We start from the raw sequence: 25,690 nt of genomic DNA, 5'->3' as shown, positions 1-25,690 counted from the left end.
TCCCATTAAAATGTTCCTGAAGTGTCTCCAAATGTAGATCAAACATTTAGTCAACTATATTCACAACATTACACAAAGGGAGTACAGGAATCCATAGAAACAGAAAATATGATCTTGACTAAAATAACGTGCATAGCATGGCGTAGCATGAGTTTGTTATAATAGAGGTGAAACAGGATGTGGGGATTTAACAACTTTCTAAGCCAATACATTTTTCCAATTTATGACTTTCAAGGAATCGTGAACATTATGGCCAACGACTAATTTAAACAGCGGCAGAATCTAGATTTCACACTCTAAGATACATTTGATTCCTGCCTCGTATCTCATTTCAGTGCAAAAGCTCTCATTGCTTCAGCTCCATAGATTTTTCTCCAAGCAAAGGTCAGACACAAATGAAGCGGTCACATTCTACTGAATGCAATTATTAACTGTGTTATTCTCTTCCCTGATGAGGAAATCAATAATAAATGCTTAGTCAAACAGAACCGTGAGCCAAATGAGTATCCGACAACAGGAAATGAAATGTGTTTTTTCGTTGGATCCAATGTGGAAGGAATTAACCGCAATTCTCTGTTTTTTCCCCAAAGTACAGAACAAGGTCATTCTGTAAATGTCTCTTTGAGTGATGGTACACTCACACACAATAACTTGCAAATAGACAATAAGGATGACAACAAGTGATGGAATACCAATAAAATATTAAGAAAATATGTGGGATTTAGCTTCAAGCCAAAATACATCATTGTGACATAATCTAAAAGAGGCCAGTTTTTCTCCCCCTCAAAACAAAACTGGAAGGCGTTCCTGAAGCAACAAATCATGACTAGACTGAGGAGTCAAAAGTCCATATCTGAATACATAATACAGGACATAAAAAAAATACTTCATAGTTTTAAAAAAAAAAGCCATTTGTCCCAACATTTTTTTTATTTTCTTCATCCTGGAACACATTTCATCAATATCTACTTCCTAATTTCCTGCACCATTTTTCATTTTCTGTGTTGCTTACGTGAGAATTAGAATGCCTGGGAAATAGCTGATACATAAATGGCTTATCACTGTGTAAAATAAGCAACTGACTCTTCTTGTCTGGAAGTATCATCAAGCCTCAAGACACACTTGATATGAGTTGGCCAAAGATGTAAACTGAATGTTTCTGTCATCTTGTCTTTGTGTTCCAATGTGCAATTGGCATCCAACCATTCGCAATTAACTAAAATAACAAAGTCTTTTATCACGGACGCACTCATTCACCTTACATCTATCATTGTCCTAAACATGCAGAGACACATTCTTATCAATACCATATAAGGTAAAAGAAAACTTGGGATATTTTGCGAGAACTTCAAGAAATGGCAAAAGAGGTGAAAGTGTGAGAAATGTGAATTATTATGAAAAGTTATTGGAAATTTGTCAGTGTGAGGAACAAAGCAAAGGCTTTGTGGGCTGAATTGGAAATGGATAAAAGAGCTAGGACAAAAATGAGGACAGTTTGGAGTTGGAGAAGAAAAGTTTAAGCTTTGGGATTTTAACAAGTCATTTTAGTTATGTAACCTCACTCTGACTCAAATTATTAGTGCATTCATTTAGACTTTACAATCTACTATCTACAACAGACTTGGGCATTAGGCGGCCCGGGGGCCACAACCGGCCCGTTGGCTGTCCCTGCCCGGCCCGCGTGAGGCTAATCAGAAATTAGAAATCAATACAACCGCAGTGCTTTTATTTTGGAGGGGATTTACGTATGTGTGCGTGTGCATAGCTGCATACGAGTTACCTTGTTGCTAAAATGGCATCTCATGGTAACAAAAAGAAAAGTTTTTAACAATTCAAGACATTCAAGCACAAGACAGACTGGACCATTCTCACTAAAAAAAGAAAAAAAGAACGGAAAAACACTAATAAATTGCTGGTTTACTGCAAAACATTCATGCTCTATATTGTTTTTGCGGTTTGAATGTATGTTGTGTTTAAAATAAATGGAAAAGTGCGATTTACTCCACATTAACAGTCTAATCATAACATGTATTCTTATCAGTAGCAGCTCCGAACCAGATAATTTACTGCTTTTTATAAAGCGATGAAACTAATATTGAGCAGAATTAAGTTGAGAATATTTGTCTGGCCCTCCGCAACCTTTGCAGCATCTCATGTGGCCTCTTGGGGAAATTAATTGCCCACCCCTGATCTACAATGTCATTTAGCAGACGCTTTTATCCAAAGAGACGTACATTTGAGAGTTAATTCAACACAAGCAAAGATGAAGTCAAGGAAAACACAAAAGTCAGTGCCATAGATAAGTTGAGTCCTATTAGAACGTAAGTGCTTTTAGGATATAAATGCTTTTAAGTAGTTTTTTTAGTGTTTTTTTTTTTAATTGTTCCATTGTCATTGTTCCATTGTTATATGTGTCGATTATGAGACTTGAACCGGCATGTTAATGGTATTTGCTTTTGCCTGGCAGACAAGCGACGACCATTACTTGAGCTAATGTTCAGAAACAAGGTGCATCAGTGTAGGATGATGGAGCATCCTCATACTGCTTTTCATGGCATTTTTTAAAGTTAATCTGTTCTGAGCTCACCCTCATCCCCATAAGTATGTGTAAAGAACACAGCGTGACATTTATAATCATTCACAACTTAATTGCCATCTGTGGAACTGCAAAAGCATTCATGGAGGACATTTGAGGACTTCAGATCTCTTTAATTATAAGCTTGTCTGTGATTTAAGAGTTATTTGCATTTCTTGATTGATCAATTAACTGTGTATGTGTCCATCATGAAATACTGATTCCAGAGTCTTCAAATTTATTTTTTTTTATCTAAAAAAACAAACAAAACCCAAGTAGATTTTATTTACACTGGTATAAAATTGAGAAGCTGGAACCAAAATGTTCTTCTGGTATTTCAAATCATTCAGTCAGTTAATGGGTTGCTTGTTTCAGGTCTAACTGGCATAAAAGAGCTAGAGGAGAGTTGGAGAATCTCTTTACCTTGACGTTAGGTGTGTAGAGATTCCTCAGGGAGGCCAGGGCTGCAGAAAGGCCGTCGGCGCTGCAGCTAATCCACAAAGCCTGCAGCACACTGGATGACACACCTGTTCTCTTACTTAGGCCCTGCAGATGAACACAGACACATAGCAATGCATATATGAATGCAAAAAGAATAAACACACATACATAAAGTCAATGCACCCGAGTTAAACAAGCTGTCAGTGTTTCTCTCCACGTCCCATGGCTTATACTCTGCTCAGCTATTCTCACCCAATACATAAATAAATAAACAGCGAGTGAACACCAGAAAAAAATCCCCATAAGGTATAGCTTTCAGGTAAAAGATAAAAGGACAGTCTATGTATGGCTTCCATAGATGTACCTTGAAGATGTGTGCTTTGAGGATGTGGTGTCCCAGCTCCATGGTCTGCTGACGATTCAGTTTCCCCTCTTGGCGGGAGAGCATGAAAGCCATGAGAGCATGGCCAGTCCTGGTGAGGAAACAACAGAGAAGATACTAAAATATGTCCGTTGTATCTCAATAGAAAACCTCAAGAGAAGCCACAGAATGTTTTACAATTAAATACAAATAAATCTACTGCTGCATTTGGTAGAGGTGGGGAAAAATCAATACAGCATAGTATTGTGATATTATATTGATTCATGGCCACCAAGTATCAATATTTAGCATTCTGACGGCCCACTATTTTTTGCCGTTTTGGAGGCCAAATTAGGCTTTTAGGAATAAACTAGAACATCTAAGGAATCTACAGGCACCAAGTATGTCATGATATCATAACGGGAAGTTGTCGAAATAACACTGCAAAGTTATAAAGGCTATTTTTTGTGTTCTATGGTGATTTTCAAAGCGGTCATGTGACGTCTGATGTCATGCTGTCTCTATGAAAATAGATGCTCTGGATTCTCATAAGTCTCCTCTTTACATACAAGGCTGCCTCACAATTCAGAACTGAGATTTTTTTCTTATTTGACAAAACAATTCTGGATTGAATTTAATTTCATGGACACAAAATGCAGTTAAACTGTTAAATCGTAACATATTGTATCGCAATACCATATCCCAAAATGCTTAAAATCGCAATAATATCGTATCGTGACTCAAGTATGTGGATAAAATCATATTCTGGGGCCTCTGGTGATTCACACCACTAGCATTTGCTATTGGTCTGCTGATTTATTTTGGTCATGAAGAGCACTCTGACATTGTCATGAAGAAGCATTTTGTTCCATGCTTTTGAGAGTTGAGGTATAAATGCACTGAAGGATGGGGAAGAGTGTCTAAACCCCTGGGCTCTCCTTTCCTTCTTCAGTCAGAAACTCTGCCGTTAATTAATGCAGAACTTCATTAAAAGGACATGCATGATTGCAGATCACTTTGATCTGGTTAAAATTCTCTCTATCCGTGCCCTGGCACAAACGGAGAGGCAGTGCAGCAAGCTTTTGTCTGCATGTGCATTCCCTCTGCCAGACTCTGAGCCTTTGTTTTTTTAATGACGGAGTTGGAAGGCTGTGAATGACCAGAATATGAAGCTCGGCTCTGGTCCATTTAGAGACACCACTGTGTGAGCAGAGGTGATACTGACAAGCAACAGGGGAGGGAAAAAGTGCGGCAGAGTGACATCATCCAATTTATTAAATGTGAATGACTGAAGTCTCTAATGTGGCTGAGGGGGCTCCAGAATTACAATTAGGGAGCTCTATTAAAACAGATAAGAAGGCCACTGCAGGAGCGCATCGATCATTTTCTGAAGATGGAAGTCTCTTTTAAAAATGCAAACTTATTAAAGTGGAATACACAGTACACTCATACAACTGTAGACATTATTTAAAATGTATAATAAATAAGGGCAGCATTTTTTCCAAATTAAAAAAAACAAACATATGTTCTTTAAGTCCTTTTTCTTTGGACTGATTCAAAAGTGTATATGTAATATATGTTTTTAGTTAATGGGGACAGATTGGAAGGAATACATCAACAAAAACATCCATCCATATATTATCTTTAACTGTTGATCTGAACTCGGGTCTCGAGCGGATTCCAGCCGACAATGACGGACAACCACTCAGTCACACCAACCGACAATTCAGAGTCACCAATTAAACCTAGGCTGCATGTCTTTGGACTGTGGGAGGAAGACGGAGGACTCGGAGAGAACCCACACTGACACGAGGAGAACATGCTAACTCCACACACAAGAGCCACAGGCTGGGACCACTACACCACCGTGTAGCAGAACATAAACATGGGTTTCACAAAATCAATCCCATATATGTTTTACAACTGGTTCTTTCAAATTAAGGCAGCACCTACTTTATAGCTACCAACAGCCAGAAAGTCAGTTCTGTCTGCTGCAATGATCTCTTCATGTCTGAATTGTCCTTTTGATTTGCTGATTGCAATTTTAAAATAATAAAAAAAGTTGCAGTACAATGCATTAGAGTCTGCAATGTAAACTGTGGGTTGAGATTACCTGAAACATCTCAAGCTCAATTTCCTCTCTGACTCAGAAATGAGTCATGTTGCACTTATTGATCCGAAGGTTCTACTTTCTCTCTACACAAGGGCCTTCTTCATGTCAGTCTACTGTTCAAGCAAAGTGGTGGTCATGATTCACATACTAATAATAACCAATTTAGAAGCATGTGTAAAGACGTCATAGACAAGACAGCATAATTTTTGTCTATGATGAGAGTGCTGTCTGCTCTGCATATTATTTTCTACTCAAAGGGATGAATTTCAAGTGCTGCTCCAAGACAGTCTCATACTGACCATTTGGGTATAAAAATAATAATAATTTCCTTAACTAGTGCCATGTAATTATCATCGTGGCTTGATTTGTACTTTTTCCGACAGATTGGTTGGGGTCTAAATTATGATTTGTCCTTGCAAATTTACTTTATGCACTACAGTTGCTAAGTTACTGCATTTGCCGAACAAATTTAAGCCGGGAAAGCATTACTCAATTTCTACCATTAAAACCGGGAAAGCGGATACGTCGTTTTGTAGTATTTTTAGTTTTTTCCACCTATTTTTGGTCTCTTGGCCAATGAAATGCATCAGAATACATGTGGGAGTGTCGCAATGCAACATGGGACTTTTCCAGAACTGAAATCATGGCGGAAGACGACTTTAGCGGAGGGAGCTCAGATATATCAGCTATAAGCTCTCAAATACTTTTTGAATTTCCTTTCTATCTGCTACAGAGGCTGAAAATCTATTATTTACTAGAAGCGTTGACACTTCTGTTGAATTTCCAGAAAAACTTCAGGTTTTGGGGGGTTATTTTAAAAATCGCCCAGAGGTTTTACAGGCATTTTTTCCAGGCGTTTTAGGCCTAAATGGGTTAAAATGACTGACCTGGGGTCACAAAGGAAGTCAGTACTCTCTCCGTCAGCTCTCCACACCAGCCACTCTCTGAAGGAGGGGTGGCAGAACATGCGCGTCTTGTCCCGTCGTTTGATGAGGAAGCATGAGAGCAGCTCCATGCGTTGTTGGAAGTCCTCCCACTGCAGCTCGCCTTGGACGTAGCCGGCGTTAATGGCCTGGAACAGCTGCTCGTCAGTCATGGGGTGCAGCGAGGCGAGCGCCACGTTGAGGATGGGCAGTGAGCGCTCGAAGGCCGAGTTGGTCATGAACTTCATGTTGCACTGTAACTGGTAGAGCTCCGCCAGCGAGACTGGCACCACCTTGTAGCTGGCACTCTTGATCACCAGGTGGCCTCTCTCGAACAGATCCAGAGTGAGTTTGAGATACAGGTAGGAGCCCTGGCTGCGGGAGATCAGGTGGCTGCTGAGCTTGCCGACTGTGGTGGGGTCGGCTTTGCCATTCAGGCTAATATTGTTCATGATATCCTTGCTGCCATTGATACGGTACTGGATATACGCGTTGAGGTCGTTGCTTATCTCTGCGTTGTCGTTAAAGTCATCCAGGGAGATCTTGGTGAAGGGCAGAAGGCTTGTGATATCCTACGGAAGAGATGAGGTAAAGACACTCAGTCATATATATACAGTACAGGCCAAAAGTTTGGACACACCTTCTCATTCAATGTTTTTCCTTTATTTTCATGACTATTGACATTGTAAATTCATCAAAACTATTAATGAACACATGTGGAATTATGTACTTAACCAAAAAGTGTGAAATAACTGAAAACATGTCTTATATTCTAGTAAGCAAAGGGTGGTTACTTTGAGGAATCTAAAATACAAGACATGTTTTCAGTTATTTCACACTTTTTTTTTGTTAAGTACATAATTCCATATGTGTTTATTCATAGTTTTGATGCCTTCAGTGAGAATCTACAATGTAAATAGTCATGAAAATAAAGAAAAACGCATTGAATGAGATGGGTGTGTCCAAACTTTTGGCCTGTACTGTACATATTATTATTATTATTATTATATACAGATATATTTTTATGCTCATTGCAAACAAGCCTATGTAAATGAGAAAATGCACCAACTCGATCTCAATACCCGAATAACAATAAGTAGTTTCCTGGTTCTCGCCTCTGCAATATAAATTGTACCCCTTATTACCACAACAGACAAATAGAAGAATTATGGCTTGCGTGTGTTTACTATCAGAGGGCTCTCTGAGCAGTAGGGGAGCAGACACGCTGAGCTATCAGGCCAAAGCAGACACTTGTTACTACCGGAAATGTGGCTATGAGAAAAACAGGGCTGGGAGAGTGAGTATTAAGAGGCAGGGGATGGATGGGGTGGTGGGGTGGGGGGGCAACAGGAACACTTCTAACAGAGGTCTGAGCCAGAGCTCACATTTCAATCTATGTCCTGGGGGTTGGAGAAATCAATGCACCTTAATCCTCCAATCCGCTGCCTGTCTGAGGCTAAAGAAACATTGCCTCAGTGAGATAACACTTCTCTCTTCCTCATCATGACAAGGTACAGCAAACACACACACTAACACATGTCTCCACACAAGTCACTGAGACGCACCGATTATAATCCATGAGGTGAGTGAAGTGCTAGCAACACTTCGCAGATAAGCTAGATATTAGTCTGGCAAGCAGAGGCCAATATCCTGAACCCTTGGTCCTAGGTGATATCCTATTTGTTTGCTCAAAGTGCAAAACAAATCTGTAACACTTCCATGACACTTCTATGCACACGTATGATGCTGTGGTTGCAAACAGTGTATTTCTTCATAGATTATAGAGAGGACAGGGTATTACGTGCCCTTTTTAATGCCATATTAATTAATTGTCCTTTTTATCTACTACTTACTGAGACATTTGGACATGTGAGACGGACTGGCGAGTTAAGAGGTTGTGACACAAGTTCCCTTCAATTTAAAAGCTGCTTTATTGTGTCAATCAGAGCCCACCTACATCACTTCTACAGAAATATTCAAGCAAATTGCATTGTGTGCAGTCAACTGGGACATCCGAAAAAATCTTTCCACACCATAAATGGATCCTGACGGATTAATAGAGGAGAGTACACAAGAGCGGAATATAAAATGTCAGCGTTACAATAGATTGATTTAGCACATCCAGACCTTGACATAAACTGAATATTAATTCTGACTCAAAGGGTGAAAACAAACTGGGCTGATCTTGGTTTGCAGTGCAGTGCATACTGATGGACACCACCTCAGCTTGGCTTCTCTCTCAGTATTAATAACTTGAGCTCTGGATGTCAGCTATCACGTTATTATCTCAGCCTCAGAGCTTCATCCTAGCAGAGAGAATCAGCCGTTGTGGGTCTCATCAGGCATGTCAGAGCTTTAGCTATTGCCAGTGTGAGTTCAACACAGGCCCGGCACATCTCTGTAACTGGTCGACCTAGTGTCACTTTCCCGCCAAGCAAGTCAGCTCAAAGTGGCTGCTGCTTCCCTGTCATGCAGACTTGATTCCCAGGTCACTGATACTTGAGTTCCTGCTTGAATGTTCCAGGATACGCTTGACAAAAATGACTGTAGAGAGTACAGTATGACAAGAAGGAGCAGCTCAGAAAAAAACCTTTCACATGTCAAAACATGCAGGGTTTGATGGCTGATTATTAAGAGGTGATGACAGATCAGACTTGAGCTTTATTACATTTTACATTTGTTTTGAAATTAGCTAACCTTCTGTAATAATCTGATTATAACCCTGCCTTGACACAAGATGGTACATTTGAAATGTTTAATGACCTGACTGATAAAAATCTAATCTGTCATATATTTCAAGAATTTACGTATATATATTTAAAGTAAACTACTCAGAGATTAAAACTGGTTATGGAACAGTCTCAATTTAATACCGATTGCCTCTATTTGACAAACTTAAGCAAACAAGACCATCAACTTTGCCTGGAAAGCAAGAATTTCCAGGCAAAGTTTGGCAGTGAACAGTGAACTAGTTAAAAGGAAGGAGAAGAAGATTGTTATTTGAACATTGCAAGACATGGTTTTACATCAATATATACATTTACACTGGTGGCTAAAACTCAATTGTTGCTATTTATTTTAAGTTCAATATTTTATTAACTACCTCAGACATTTTGATTTCCTTTATTTGTTAAAGAAAAATACTGCTGTGTTACTGTTTTTCAATAAAATAAGATTCAAACATTGAAGGTGTATGCTGTGAGTTATAAAAAAATCTGTATCGGCCAAATTCGGAATCAGCAGGTCGGGCTTTTTAAAAATCAGTGATCGGCCAGAAAATTGCAATCTGTGCACCCCTACTTAATTTTTTACACTATCAACATATTAAGGTTATTAATCTGATAGATACATTCCCTCATCACTATGCAAATAATTTGTTTTCTAAACACGGTGGTAGCCAGATAAAGATCTCTACAACACAAGGCAATGGTGTTTATGGGAAATTATCTTATTTTTTATCCACAGGGGCCACCAAAATACCACAGATTAAAGTTCCTTTAATGAACACTCCCTTACCAGTAAATTGACCCGCACAGTGACCACCAGTTTAAGCCAGGTTGGAAACTTGGCAATGATCTTTGTGATGAAAGAGGCGATGGTGTCTCCGTAGTCAGGTTTATGGAACTCAGCTTCGTTCAGCCCGTCTATCAAGATGATGTGGTCCTCTTCTGGAATCCTTCGCTCTGAAAATAGACACAGACAATAAATAACAAAGGTAAGGTGATGTGCGGTGAGGGACAGCTCAACTAAACTGCACCGTGGCCTTGTAGCTACTAAACTGTCTCTCTCAGAGGTGCGGTTAGAGCGAGTGGTTCAGGCTTTTACTTAGATTCATCAAGTCCACAGCCAGTGCTACCACATCACTCCCGACTGAAATGTCAGTTTACATCAGGGGTCTCAAACTCAAATTACCTGGGGGCCGCCGGAGGCAGTATCAAAATGACCAAAAAAAGACACAAAATTACTAAAAAAAAACACTAAATTACTTAAAAAAGACACAAAATGACTGAAAAAAACACTAAATTACTTAAAAAAGACACAAAATGACTGAAAAAACACTAAATTACTTAAAAAAGACACAAAATGACACAAAAAAGACACAAAATGACTGAAAAAACACTAAATTACTTAAAAAAGACACAAAATGACTGAAAAAACACTAAATTACTTAAAAAAGACACAAAATGACACAAAAAAGACACAAAATAACAGAAAAATAACTAAATTACTTAAATAAGAAACATAATTACCAAAAAAGACACAAAATTATTTTAAAAGAGAGACAAAATTACCAAAAAAAGAGACAAAATTACCAAAAAAGTCATTAAAGGGACCTTCCACACACACAACACTGTAAAGTGCCATTCATATAAAACTAACATTAATCTTTCATATCAAGGTGAGGGCCACAAAATATCATCACGAGGGCCGCAAGTTTGAGATCCATGACTTACATCTTCTCTGTAAAGACAACAGGAAATACTTCCAGTGGCAGCTCGCTGAGTTACTCCAGGAAATCAGCAAGAAAAAAAACTTTCCCTGATTCTTTGCTATGATCATAAGCTTGTAATAGACCACATTAACGTTGGCATAATGTTTGCGAGCTGATGTGTCTCTCTATTACATAGCAAATTAAAGCAATACTTATGTTACATTACATTACAGTTAGAGCAACTTAGATTGTATCCAATACACACATAGTTGGAACCATTTGGGGTTCAGTGCCTCACAATAAACATGTATCAACATATCCATAAGAGGAAGGGAGTACTTAGAAAGAAATAAAAGACAAAAGAACACACAAGTATTTGAGACAAGCTGGGTTTAAAGTTGCTGCTTCTGATCTTTTTCTAGCTTTCTAGCTGGCTTATCAAACATCATCAGTCGGTGCTTAGATAGCCCACTTATCATATTTTTGTAACATCTAGAGGTTTCAGATGGCCTATGAGTGATTTGACTCTCTAACTTGTCGGTTAGAAACCTTACAGACAAGTACGATTTACAAACAATACAACTAAATTTTGTCACACACACGTGGAAACAATTAGGATGCCTGTCAGCTCTTCAGACAAGTGTAAGTGCCGTGCCACAAAAAGAATATTTTCTATACTGTTAATTTCCTAGAGTACTGTGGAGTGCATGCAGCTGTTCAAGAATAAAACCGAGGAAATTGAGTCACTGCAGAAAAAAACCCTCCAAAAATGAAAATACAGTAAAAAAAAACAGTGTTTTACCTTTCCGAAGGTTGGCTAGTGGCTCCAGGACCCCCCTCCTGAAAGCAGCCATGGGGTCCTGGACACAGGAGCGCAGACTGAGCATGCTCTGGAGGTGAGGCTCCCTCAGCAACAGCTCCCGGTACGCACTGAGCTGGTGCGCTCTGCACAGCAGGGCGGCAATACTATGTACAAACTCTGGTACCAGGCAAGTGTAGGTGTTATCCGCCTGGCAGTAGTGATAGGCCACCACCTTGAGCACAAAGAGAAGGGAGAAAAACAGATGAAGGCAGGGTTATTTCAGTTTAAGGAGCATTAAAAACATGTTAGAGTAATAAATGAAGAGTGTGAATTAGCTTCGGCTGTTGCAATGAAAAATATGCAAAGCTGGGAACATTCAATAACCTCAAAGCATTTGCAAAAGCCAACTGTCTTGCTGACTAAAAAACATTCTGTGGATACAGTGTTGTTGTGCATCGCCTCAATAAATCCAAATATCCCTTCTCCAAAGAAGCTACGATCACGATTTAAAACGATTTAAAACGACTTAACGAAGTAATCGTTCAAAGGCTTGACAGACCACCTCAGATAAACTCTACTATAAAAAGTGGATCCCAGGTGGAACTCTAAAAGAAGGATCTTTTGTGTCTGAACAGGCTGCAGCAGTGTTCAAAAGAGGGCTGATTCAGAAGGAAAACAGAGGGACAGGGATGGGGAAGAAGGAAAGAGAGATGCCCTGGGGATATATGACTCTGTTCTAATTACAGTCCAACCTGGAGGAGCTGACACACTTCCAAGGGCAGCAGGAGGAGGAGCAGGTGACCGATTCCTCTGCTGCTGCTGCCTATTGCGCCATCGACAGTGATGACCAGCTTCTGGAAAAAAAATCCCCGACTAAAGGCGACTTTCTACTAAGCCAGGGACATCCGAAATTATGTATTTTCTATTTCCTTCATTTGTAATGGAGGAAATACAAACCACATGAAGCAATAAATCCACTGCAAGCACTCTGGCTGCAAGATGTTGACAGTGATGTAGAGGTCTGAAACAAGACAAGGAAGGAACAAACTTCCTCCACCAATGCAGAGCTTCATGACGTCTGTGCTCAAAGAAGAAACTATAAGTCAAATAAGTAATTACAGCTTAAATAGAACAAAAGGCTGGAGTTGGAGCCTTGTTTTCTGTATGTCTTCTATACATTTGACCCCTTTCACATACATTTTCTGATGCATTCTTTTATTAAATCAAATACTTATCTATTCCTTGGACTGCACGGTAACTTTTTCTCCTTATCTGTCTTATTTTTAAGCTTGTTTTAAATTAACTTTTCTCTTGACTGTTTTTAAATTGTTTTTGTGTTGTTTCCTTTCACACTTTCACACATCTTGATGCTTCTGATGTTTGTGTATAGCACTTTTAATTGCCTTGTTGCTGAAATGTGCTATATAAATAACCTTGCCCTGCCTGATCTATGATTACACTATCAACCGGTTGTTTTCAGATATGTGCTCAAGTGTCAAAATGAAGTGTGCCTCCTCAAAGCTAAGTGGTAGTCAGAAACAGGTTATTTTATTGAATCTAAATGCACAAGCAAAGGAAGAAAGTGATCACAAGTTCATAGAAGTATTGATGTAATATGTTGCCTTTCGATGGCATCATATTGTGTACTTGGTGTCGGTGTTGTCTGCCAGAAGATGTCTTGAATTGGGTTTCTGTTATAAGCTTTTTAAGATATACTTTTATAGATCTTGCTCCTTTTAACCACTAAGGATTTTAGTCATCTGATATCTAGTTCTTAAAATATCAGAAAAACTAGCCCTACAAACATCAGTTTTATCAAAGAAACACTGATTTTCGCAGCTAATTCAGTTGTAGTAAAAACCTCCTAAAAGATGAACTCTGAAGGAATCCTAACCGTGGGAAGCTGACTGCAATGGTAGCAATGGTGATGAAGAAAACAACTCCCATGATCCTACGCTACTCCACAACATCACTAAACTTCTCCTTTTGTTATTGTTTTGATTGAGAGATTCCTAGAAGCTGAAAATGACATGTGCTTTTTTAAAATATTTCTCTTGTGGCACAGAGTAAAGTATGTACAGTCATGGAAAAAATGATTAGACCACCCCTTTTCTTCAATTTCTTGTTCATTTTAATGCCTGGTACAACTAAAGGTAAATTTGTTTGGACAAGAATAATGATAAGAACAAAAATAGCTCATTAGAGTTTAATTTAAGAGCTGATATCTAGACATTTTCCATGGTTTTCATGTTAATGATTTTGGTTTTTATCAAGAAAACCATGGAAAATGTCTAGATATCAGCTCCTAAATTGAACTCTTATGAGCTATTTTTGTTGTAATCATTATATTTCTTCAAACAACTGTACCTTTAGTTGTACCAGGCATTAAAATGTACAATAAAGTGAAGAAAACAAGGGGTGGTCTAATAATGTTTTCCATGACTGTATGAATACAAAAACTTTTGATAGGCAGAAACTGCAGTGATGGTTATTGTACAAGTCGTGTAGACTACTGCCTCATCAATGAGCAATACGAATCTCAACAAATAATGATGCAACATTCTGCAGTACACCTGCAGTACTTCATGTACTGGAACAAATACGAACGTACTATTGAGAAACAATGCCTAAAACGTGCCTTTGTCGCAGGAGTAAGACATAAAACTAAGCGATAAACCATAAAATGTAATGGCCTCAGTGCCCCTGTTATGAGCCCACTTTCAAATCAATGATTAAAAAGAACTGACAGAATTTGACAGTAGCTGCTCAGTGTTGCATCAGTATTCACACATCACAGGAACAGAGCCTCTGGGAGAGCGCCTGTTGGAAACACTTTACACAATAATTGGCTTGAGGGATATTGCTTGGGTTTCATAGACATTTAGATGAGCCTCAGTGGCATAAAGTCAGCTGTCTGGTGCATGAACTTTAGCATTCCCAGTGGCAGTCGCAAACTGTACAGTAGTTATATCATGCCCCATTTCACTACTAAGGAGGCATCCATGACAGGGAAAGAGTGTTAAACCCTGAAGGTGTTACAGGGACATCAGGATGTAATCACGTTAAAAAATGAGCACAAAGCGTCAAAGAGTCCCATTAGAAAGCTGTGTCACCCATCAAAAGAGCGAACAACCCACCATTACAAAGGTATTCAAATTATGAATGTCATTGTGAATAAAAAAATATTCTCTAAAACATAGTGGTCCCTTCTTCCTTGTTAAAACTCTCCAAATGATTGCCAAAGTTATTAAGTGCCTTTCAGAGTTTCAGCCACCTCTAAGTGTTATAATGAACCTATAATGAACTCTATGTGCAGGTCTGCTGCTGTTTTATAAATTGCACATCAATAGGGTGAGGTCTGTAATCACAAAAAGGTTCAGAAGTGAAGACAAATTATTTCAGGATGCTGAATACAAAGTATTGTACGATTGTATGTTTAAAAAGCATACAACCAGTTTAAACAGCAGCAAGTCAAGATGTGGAGCTAACAATTATGAAACAAAAAGACAACTTCCAGTCGATATATGAGACTAAGTATTGTCTTAGATTATGGATATCATAATAATAATAATAATAATAATAATAATAATAATAATAATAATAAAATACAAGTGTAGTCTATTCCTGGTTTTAAAGGCTGTTTTACAGTATAATGTAATTTTATGAACTTACCAGACTACACTAGCTGTTCTATTCATTATATCGTCACACTGTTAAAATAATCGCCTATGTCAAAAAAATAATAATTTTGTTGCCTTAATCATCTCCTCATGACGCCAGCCAACTATGGTAGAATCGCCTACATCCTCAGTTGATCAGATCATGTGATTTTACCCTTTTAAGATCATCACTTCTTTGACAATTTGCCACATTCATAGGCATCAGATAAGAACCCAGCAAAGAAGAGCTAGAGGGAGATTGTTTAGTTATCAGTTTAGTTTATCAGTTTTTTATTGTTGACATTAATATTGGTAACACTTTACTCTAAGGTGTCTACATAAGAGTGACATGAGCGTGTCATAAACATGACATGGGATGTGTCATGAACATTAATGACACTTTGAAGTAACATTAATGCTCATGATACTTGTCATGTCATGTTTCTGACAGGCTTGTGTGACTCTTATGTGGAGACCTTCAAAATAAAGTCTAACCATATCTTACTTAAGTCACAAAGGCATGTTCAAAAAGTTTTTTGTGTTTCCTGCAAAACTTGAAAAAATGAGTTAGGTGATTATTTTAACAGGGTGACGATATCCATGTTACTGCTGCATATTTATCAAAAATCTCATTGTAAGGACCAGTGAGGCTCAGTTGCTGCTTGGCCGCAATGCTGCAGGTTAGCATCTGGCTGAAGACTGGCTTTTTTGCTTGTAATTTCCAATCTCTCTCTCCTGTTATATCTCTACAATTTGAAAAAATATTAAAAAGTTTTAGACCTTGTGAAGCTTTTTTTTATACCTTTAATGAAAGCTACAGCAGCTAAGATGTAACCTCTCAGAATTTAGTGAAAAGGTTTTTCAAAAGACAGTTGATCTGAAGTAAATGTCAGACTGCACTATGAGAAACAGTTTGCTATTTAGGACAAAACTTCTGACTATAGTGTAAAGTGTGTTCCCATGGCAGCGCAGAGAGAGACCCTGTGGTAATCCACCCCTACACAATGCAAATGTCTTCCATCTGTAAGCTGAAAGGGCACACTAAAGACCCGAGCTGAAGTTTTCTATTTTTCTACCGCCTCGCAGTCATACTGCAGCAGTGAGATTCTGTGGACATTAATATTGAACTTGCTTTTCATGGCCAAGTCTTTAACTAAGCTCCCTGCTTCTCAAGTCAAACAAGCCCCGTGATATTAAAGGTTTCTATGAGACCAATGGTGGCACCGTCCTTTCATAATCTCAGCCGATTGCTGAAGACCATCTATATTTCATTGGCTGAATATCAAACAAATTGACTTAAACAACCATAAATCATATACAAACACATATAAACATAAATCAACTGAGCCGAGCGGATATCAGGTTTCTGCAGTGCATCTCATACATACTAAGAGCCAAACTGCACACCATGAACATTTCTATAATAAGGGAGGGCATCACTGGCAATAATAAACAGAAGGAACTGCAAAAAAAAAGGTAGATAAATATACTGTCCAAACCAGTAGATTAGACACAGTATATTAATATATGTACCAGAGACAGAAGATTCCTGTGCATTCCTTCCAGTAATGTGATCCATTGTCACAACAACTCTTGGCTGTTTGGTGACAGTTGTTATCAGACCCCTGACTGATATAGTAATATAGTATTTTTTGGTACTACTTTATATTAAGGTACACATATTCAACATTAACTAGTTGCTTATTAGCATGCAAATTAGTACCTTATTGGCTCTTAATTAATCATTACTTACAAGTACTTATTAATGCCTTATTCTGCATGGCCTTATTATACAACCAGTAAGCCATTAACTAAGAGTTTTACCTCAGTAACCTCAGAATTATTGCTTATTAGTAGTAATAAGTACTATTAATTACTAAGGAAGTTGTTGTATATGACTTACAATCTCAATATGCTTTATTATATGGACTTTATAAGGTGGTAGTTATGTAGGAACAGACCATATTCATTTAGTGTTATTAAGGGAGAATAATTATTCTTGTGGCACTACCACCTTATAAAGTCCATACAATGCAAAGCATATTAAGATCATAACTCATATACAACAACTTACTTACTACTACTAATAAGCAATAATTCCGAGGTTATTGAGGGAAAACTCTTAGTTAATGTCTTACTGGTTGTATAATAAGGCCATGCAGAACAAGGCATTAATAACTACTTAATAATGACTAATTAAGAGTCAATATGTTACTTATTTGCATGCTAATAAGCATTAATATAAAGTGGTACCTATTTTTTTAATCATCTTTAAGAATAAGTGAGACAGTCTTTTCCCCCGACTGACAGTATGAGTTTTCCTCAATATTGAGGTGTCTTGTTGGCTGCAGTTGTACCTTTGCAGCCAGGCGTTTGACAGCCTCCTCCCTACGCCGCTGCATCTCGGGGGTCCCCGGGCAGCTGTTGGTCCTCAGTGTGTTGGTTGCACTGGAAGGTGGAGTGGGCTGCGGTGGCTGGCTGAGGGGGAGTTCAGTGGTTGGTCCCCCACCACCTGGAAGACACACACACAAAGACATTAGGGGTGTAGACGTTCTGAAACTGAGAGCAAAAAAAAACATCACGATGTCCACAGATCTTGTGTTGCGATCTTGTGACTGCAACTTTATGTGCTTCAGAGACATGCTGTCTCCATCGGCGGCTTCCAGACTGTGTAGGCAGACTTAGAGGAGTTGTGATGCTTATGAATTAAGCTATAAGTAGACTTGTCCTCTTTATTTAGTTGATTTATGTTAACTTTCAGTGTTTTTTCTTATTCACTCACAATTAAAACAAACAAAAAACTAGACATTAACAGAACTGTGGCTCAAAAATTCCCTAGTAGAAATATATATATTGAACAAATATGGAATCTTGTGTTTTCAAATATGCATGACATGTAAATTGTATAAATATTAGGGCTGGGCAATACGGAACAAAAGCCATATCCCGATATATTTAGGCTGAATATTGATATACAGTATATATCCCGATATTTTTATCACAAAGTGAGAGCAAATGTTCACCAAAACCATTTATTTAAGTGAACATAAATACTCTATAACAACAGGAGTACCTTTTATTTTTTTAATTAAAGCGCCATAAAATGCACATTTAAATAAAAAAAAATCTTAAATAAAAATAGCCTATGAAATCAAACAGCCCAATCTTTTTCTGAAATAAATATATTTATATGAGAAAAGAATAATGAACATTACTAAATAACTAAATATGACAAACCCTAGTAAGGGCAGCATTTATATATAAAGAAAGAAAATGTAACTATATTGATATATGCAATATGGTCTAATTCCATATCAAATTCAAAAATATATTGATGTATTTTTTATATCGATACTTTTTTTTATAAAATATATATATATCGCCCAGCCCTAATAAACATTATTTGCTATTTGATGCATACTTAGTGATATCAGTTTAACAGTAGTTTATATTGTAGATTGTATACAGTGGATATATCCTTATTTCACTTCCATTCTGCAAGCCAATATTAAAATGGAGATATCATAACATATGCTAAAAATTTGCAGCTCATGTTCATGCAAAGGCAAATACAAACATTGCTTACTTTTTGGAGAGGCACTGGGACTATTGGAGGCGATCTGGCGCATTCGGCCTCCGTGGCAGCTCAGCGCTACTAGCCGGGAGATAATGGCCGTCTTCCCATAACCCACGCTGCCCACCACTACAGCGCCGTGGCTCTCTGTGGACTCGCCGGCCTTCAGGACATCTTCCAGCTGCTGAAAGAGCCAATCCCGGCCCACGAACACAGAGTCCGTGGTGATGCTGGGCACCTCGAACAGCAGGGGCTTGAGCATGATGTCCACGGGTTTGTAGGGAGCAAAACGAGCTGAGGAGAAGAAAAAGTCAATGAACACGTTACTATCACAACTTTTCAGCAGCTTTTTAGGCAAGGGCATGAAAGATGCTTCAGTTTGCTTCATGAATCAATCAGCTGTATAACAGCTTTTATTCAATCATCTTTTAAGGATAGTTGAGTTCTTCCTAGAGTGTTTCTCATACACCAAAAACTCACATTATAGTCTTTAAAATGTGTCTTTTGTCCGCTTAGTTTGGATAAATGTTATTTTAAGTGGAATGTCAAGGTAAGTGGACTTGAAAGAGGCACTCTCTCCTTTGGTCCAGTTCAGCACTAATTAAATCTCAGAAAACTTGTTCACTCAGGAGCTCTTTTAAAGCATTGATCCTCTCTACTGATGCTAGTATTACTGCTACTAATACTACTGCTAGGTCTGCATTAACAAGTAAATCAAAAACAAATTAGTTTTTTTATATAGGCACATTAAAACCAGAGTGCTGAGATCGCTACTCGTACAACTTGATAGGTAAATTTACTGCTATTTTTTTGCTTAAAGGCACAATGTGAAAGACATGTCAGTTGCGATTTGTAAACACAACATTTAAAATTGGCACATCTTCCCCTGCTCATGCACCACAAGCACACCCCCCCTAAAGTTTTGTCAGTTTGGCGCTTTGCCTTACTATATTTGCGTGAGTTTTTTCAGTGCTGTGTCCACCATTTTTGTAGTTTCCTGTTGGATGCATACTCGTGATCTAGCACCACGTTTTCTAGAGCCCTCACACCGTGCACACTGTGGCTGGGGATTATACACGCAGTGTCCAAAGGCTGACAACCAGAAATGTCCTGAACGCAGAAAATAAGTAATAGATCATAATTTATAATTACTGATACATTGTTTGTTTTTTACGTAAAATCCTACTTTTACAGCCTTTAACTTTTGGTTTTGCTGATTATGACAAAACATCTGAATTCTTTGGCTTTATGTTGCCAATAAAAAATATTAGATGCTTAAGTTTCCTTGAAATTTTATACTAAAAAACCCACTTCAAATGAAAACAAAAGTAATGGCATCTTGGAATGGATGACTCTTAAGTACACATCATTTTAAGGTAATGGGGGAAAAAATGCAATATCGTCAGCATATTCCTTAAAATAAATCACTGCACGTTCTTCAATGTAGTGATTATTAGCACATTTGACATATTAGATGATGTGTCATATACAGATAAATGTGTTTAACAATCATATTTTAAACATTGTGCGTTTGACCTGTGGGCCATCATGGCGTCTCTTACCCACACTAACCATATCTCCTTTATTACTTACAGTTTTACAGTCACTTCAGTCTACAGCAGTTTAAGACTGTAACATGAAGTGGCAAACGAGCATCCCCGCAATAAATAAATACATGCATACAGAACAGAAATTCAATCTGAACAGACATGCACTGATCCTCATGTACTGATGTTTCTTCAGGGATATAAAAATTAATCTGCTGACATGATGCTTCTATAACCTCGTGTTTAAAGAGGTGTCGAAGAGGAAGAGGACGTTTTCCAAACGGAGTTAAGTAGTTTGAGCATCTAATGATGTTATCTTGAAATATTCATGTTTTCATCAAATATTCACTCTGTGGGATTTCTCTCAGAGAGACCGAAGTTTCAAAATATATAACCGAGATAAAGGCCAAGGACATGATTTTATCTGCAGAGCTAAATGTGTGCAGCTAACACTCTTTTTGATAGTTTAGCATTGACATTCATCCATGCAGCAGTGTTTACAGTGCATGATTTAAGTATTTGGGCAGTCTAGTGGCTCTACACTCAAACATGCTGGATTTCAATTTAAAGGACAACTATGAGGTTTAAGTGCTGACTTTTACCTTTAATTTTATGGGTGTTTACATCCACTTTGGATGAACTGTGCATGAACTGTAGCACGTTTTTTATACATTTCTCTTAAAAGTATAAAAAGCTACACTCTTTCCTACACTACCTTATATGGATATAAACACACCAAACACCATTAGAGCGAGAAAAAAAAAAGGCACTTTATCCTCACAGCAACTGTCACTGTTTCGTTTGAAATCTGTAATCAATGAAAAACACTTGTTTTAACACTCCAACTGACAAATATAAATGAATAAACAACATAAATGTATAAATTGTCACTATTAAAAAAAAAATGTCTTGAAAATTCAGTAGCTTGTCTTTTGTATCTACCGCAGGGGTAGATACACGAGACATGAGGTAAGACACAAAATGAACAAAAAAAAGACAAAAAATGACCAAAAAAAGACACAAAATGACCAAAAAAGACACAAAATGACAAAAAAAAACCTAAATTATAATTTTGTGTTTTTTCACAAAATGACTAAAAAAAAAACCTAAATTATAATTTTGTGTTTTTTCACAAAATAACTGATATAATATAATATAATATAAGTATACTTTTGAAGTACACTTAAAAAAGACACAAAATGACCAAAAAAAGACGCACATAATTACTAAAAAAGACACATAATTACCAAAAAAGACACATAATTACCAAAGAGACACAAAATTACCAAAAAAGACACAAAATTACCAAAAAAAGTCACAAAATTACCAAAAAAAAGTAATTAAAGGGACCTTCCACACACAACACGGTAAAGTGACATTATTCTTTCATATCAAGGTGGGGGGCCACAAAATATCACGAGGGCTGCAATTGGCCCGCAAATTTGAGACCCATGATCTGCCCCAATAATGCATAGCCCAATCACCTTTAGAGTCCTGAGGTGGCCGTCCTCCTGTATTATGCCAGGGTAGGCGAATGGATGTCCGCAGGGGGGTGTTGCGCTGTTCATCAAGAAAGCTCAGGTCTTCCAGCTTTGTGGAACTGGTCGCTGCGGACGGAGACACAAATAAAGAGAGAGTGAAGCAGACACTTTGGTGCATCGTGAGTGCATTTGTCACTTCAACTATAAAGAGTAAGACAGAAAGACACAAGAAAAAAATGTTGTGGCACATTTGGCATCCCTGAGAGAAGATGAGTGAAGAAAAGGTGAGCCACTGCGCTCTGACATTTGCAGCTTGCTTGAGGCCGTGTGTGCAGGTAGCAGTATACTATAGCGGAGAGAATAAAACTATCCCTAAGTCAAGACCGCAATGCTTCCTTTTTGCCATGATCTGAGCTGACAGCTACTCACAATATAGCAGTGAGAGGTCTGTCGCCACAAACACTCCCACTGGGGCATACAAAGAGAGCAGGTTACTTTTATGTTTCTTAAGGTTACAGACAGAATAACCAATTGGAGAAAGCTATAGAAATGTTCTACTTTACAGGTTCACTGCTACATTGCTTACAAAATCTCATTACTGTCAACCTAATTTTAATTTTAGGCCATTTCACTGTAATTTCAGCTCCATAAAGCAGAACACATTTTTTCAGAACATGCAGTATAATAATGTGTTGCATTAAAGAACACTATTCAAATTACTGTTATTGTGATAGTCATTTGGGAGAAAAGAAGTTCTTTCAAATTAATCCAGAAAAAAACATGTTTTTTAAAGTCTCACATCATCCAAATTTCGTTGTAATTTTTCTGAGGTTTATCCTAAGTAGTTGAAGACTAAAAGTAGATAGGTCTGATTTTCTGGGCCAGACCTCAGTTTAAGGGTGGAGTGGAGCAGGGATGATGAGGGAGACCAGGTTCAGAACACCATGGTTCACTTTCAGCCTGCATGTAAATCTTCTTCTGCCTAACTTCGTTGGAACAGAACAGCTTATATTGTTAGCGAGAGCAACAAGTTGACAGACTGCAGAGTCAGTGCGTCTGTCTCTTTGCTCCACACTGGGTCGAGCTATGCAGAGCCCTGACCTTGGTGACACACAGAGATCAGTGTAGAAGAGAGAAACTGACAACAAAAAACAGTAAAAACGTTCATACTGCGCTCACACAAAAATAAAAATCCAAAAATTACCCAACAAACAAATATCTGAATAGAATAGAATGAATTTTTTTCAACCAATTGGAGGAAAAAAACTTAAACTAAACTCAGATGAACGACTAAATGAGCAAGCAATTACAAAGCAATTCAACGTCCTGTGTGGAGTAGAAGACATGGAGTGGAAACATAATGAAGATGTGCAGAGTGCATCAAGGTCTCTCCTCCAACTGCTGTTCACTGTTCAACAGAACCATTACCATGGTGATCCATGCTCTCTTGGCCCTGGTGAAGAGCAGAATTAAAGCCTCTGCTTTCTACTTTATCAGCCTCAGCTGAGAGAAACTGTCACAAACACTCAACTCTTCTCTTCACTCCCTCTCTGCCCTCACTCGGTTTGCTAACTTACTCTCTGGAATGTCCCACTAATTAAAACCTGTCTGCTGACAAAAGAGGAACTGATGAAGCTGCCGTCAATACGGCTTCGACTGAAATTAAAGAAGGCCCCTTTTGGTTACTTTTACTGCAGTGAAGTGTGCTTTCACAATGAACTATAATGGACTAAGTTGAACTTATGACAAATAAAGCAAGAAATCAATGCACACACATAAACGGAAGTCAGTGCGTGCAGACTACAGCGCTAAAACTTGAGCAAACGTGATTCTAAAGCTAAACTCAACAGCTACTTACATCCAACAGCAGAGCCAGCCCTCCCCTTGTCCCCAGCACACAAAATACTTGGGCAGGCATACAGGCAAGTAGGCAGGGTGCAGACCCTCACCCAAATCTCCAGAGAGTGCTCCGATGAGCTCACTGAGGGCACAAAAAGCGATTCCTCTGCCCCAGTGCTCCCATGCAGGCACACTGGCAGCATTGAGCTGCTGAGCAGAGCTTGGCTGTCCCCTCTCAAGCGCTCTGCCAGTCACAGCATCCACAGCACTAGGCACTTGCTAAATGAATGCAATGCTTTCCAGAAGAGTGTCACGCTCCCTGCACGCACACACCGCTGTCCGTGTGCGCCATGAATTTTTGCACTCACACAAAAGAAATTGGTCAGCAAGCGGCTGAGGGTAAAAAAAAGAAGTGAATTAGAGGAAGCATAAATGGAAAAACCAAGAGATTTAGTCTCCGTTGGCTGATTACGGTTCGTAATGGGCAGCTACTGTAGTATTAATCAATGATCCTGGCTGGAGCAGGGTGAGAAAGGCATGCGGAAAAGAGGTAGAAAAGCACTAGAATTATAAATACGTACATGAAATGATATGGCACCCCTACTGCGGGGGCAGTGGGGGAGCAGAGAGAAGTGTGAAGAGGAGAGAGAGAGAGAAGATGGACAGAAAATCAACTCTATGCAGCCAATGCCCAAAACTGACACGTGGACCACGTGTGGAAAATGCAAAGCCACTCTGAAGCTCATTCTGCACCAGGCAGCCTATTGCCCATGGGTTCAATAATCAGAAAACTGCAGGTAATACTCAGTTTGAATTGCTTAAAGTAGTTTAAATGCACCCACTCATTCTTTCCTGTCTCTAATAATACATCCTGCACCATAACCATTTCCCTTTTTGTTAAGTCATAAAGCTTTTTTTATCCACAATTGTTTCAAGGCCGAGAACTCTCACAGGAAGTCTTCATATCCCTTCAATCCCTGTCTTCAATTCTTTTTCTCGCCTCAGTCTCCCGATTCCTTCCTATTCTTGCACGTCTCTTCTCATTGATAAAACGTACATATGATACCTTGAAGCCTGTGCTTTCACCGACTTTGAAGCTGTACAAATGTGTCAGACTGTATTCTGATGAAAATTCCTTTTTTCCTCAAGCAGGTCTGCCCTTTGAAACCTTCAGTTCTGTATTTCCCATGACAGAACAGAGACGAGGGCTGAGCTCCATTGCTCCAACCACTACCCCCCTCTTCGCCCCGACTTGACTCCACTTTCCTCTTTACCAATGGATACAATCAGTATTCCCATCACCTTTCAAACCTTTTTGCCTTTTCAAGTTGCAGGAGTTCATTGTAACCACAGTGTGAATAAGAGCGACAGACAGTTTTAAAGAGCAAGGCTGGAAATTCTGCAATTCTCTCTTTAATGCAAGGTAAAATATCTGGCTGCTTTAACACAGATGGAAGTCTGAGTCCCACTGTAATATGTGTGGGGGTGATAGGGAGAAATTATAGCTGTGATCACTATCTCAGCATAAATCTGATACCAATTTGTTATAATATTTACCCTAAGTATACAAAAATCACACTGTAAACAGGTATTAGTATTGTGCGAGAACTATGAGCCTGGAAGTCTTGATAGAACAAATTTCTCACAATAATATACAATAGAGAGCACTGAAACTGAAAAAACAACTTCATTATAAACCACTTATATCTATTAATGACAACTATGTTTCAGGGCTGTGAATTAGCTGCACTAAATACTTTAACATCACCTGCTGCAGCGGTCCTTCTCTGACCTGTTTAGTCAGAATTGCTTTAGCTTAAGATGACAAAGTGCAAAGTGGAATTTTAAGTGGCTTGCACACAAATTTGCCTTGTTACCATGGAAACTTTAAAAAACCTCTAGCTTCAAATGGTCCACTTTCGTGAAAAATTAATATGTAAAAG

The 25,690-nt window shown here is 38.5% G+C and overlaps 1 protein-coding gene across 1 annotated transcript in view; it reads right to left on the bottom strand.

The window, feature by feature from the left end:
- Positions 1 to 25,690, bottom strand: part of tanc1b (tetratricopeptide repeat, ankyrin repeat and coiled-coil containing 1b) — a 129,644-nt gene that overhangs the window by 20,389 nt on the left and 83,565 nt on the right. The window contains exons 8-15 of the mRNA XM_059342545.1: positions 21,912 to 22,034; positions 18,893 to 19,174; positions 17,664 to 17,818; positions 11,648 to 11,879; positions 9,930 to 10,096; positions 6,378 to 6,985; positions 3,381 to 3,489; positions 2,999 to 3,121 (exon numbers count right to left, since the gene is read on the bottom strand). Coding sequence (XP_059198528.1) covers positions 2,999 to 3,121; positions 3,381 to 3,489; positions 6,378 to 6,985; positions 9,930 to 10,096; positions 11,648 to 11,879; positions 17,664 to 17,818; positions 18,893 to 19,174; positions 21,912 to 22,034 — 1,799 coding nt within the window. The remainder of the gene's footprint in view (positions 1 to 2,998; positions 3,122 to 3,380; positions 3,490 to 6,377; positions 6,986 to 9,929; positions 10,097 to 11,647; positions 11,880 to 17,663; positions 17,819 to 18,892; positions 19,175 to 21,911; positions 22,035 to 25,690) is intronic.

The sequence above is a fragment of the Centropristis striata genome, chromosome 10 (assembly GCF_030273125.1).
Source record: "Centropristis striata isolate RG_2023a ecotype Rhode Island chromosome 10, C.striata_1.0, whole genome shotgun sequence".
Classification (NCBI taxonomy): domain Eukaryota; kingdom Metazoa; phylum Chordata; class Actinopteri; order Perciformes; family Serranidae; genus Centropristis; species Centropristis striata.
Note: the sequence above shows the minus strand (reverse complement) of the source record. Positions and strands in the feature narration are given on the sequence as shown.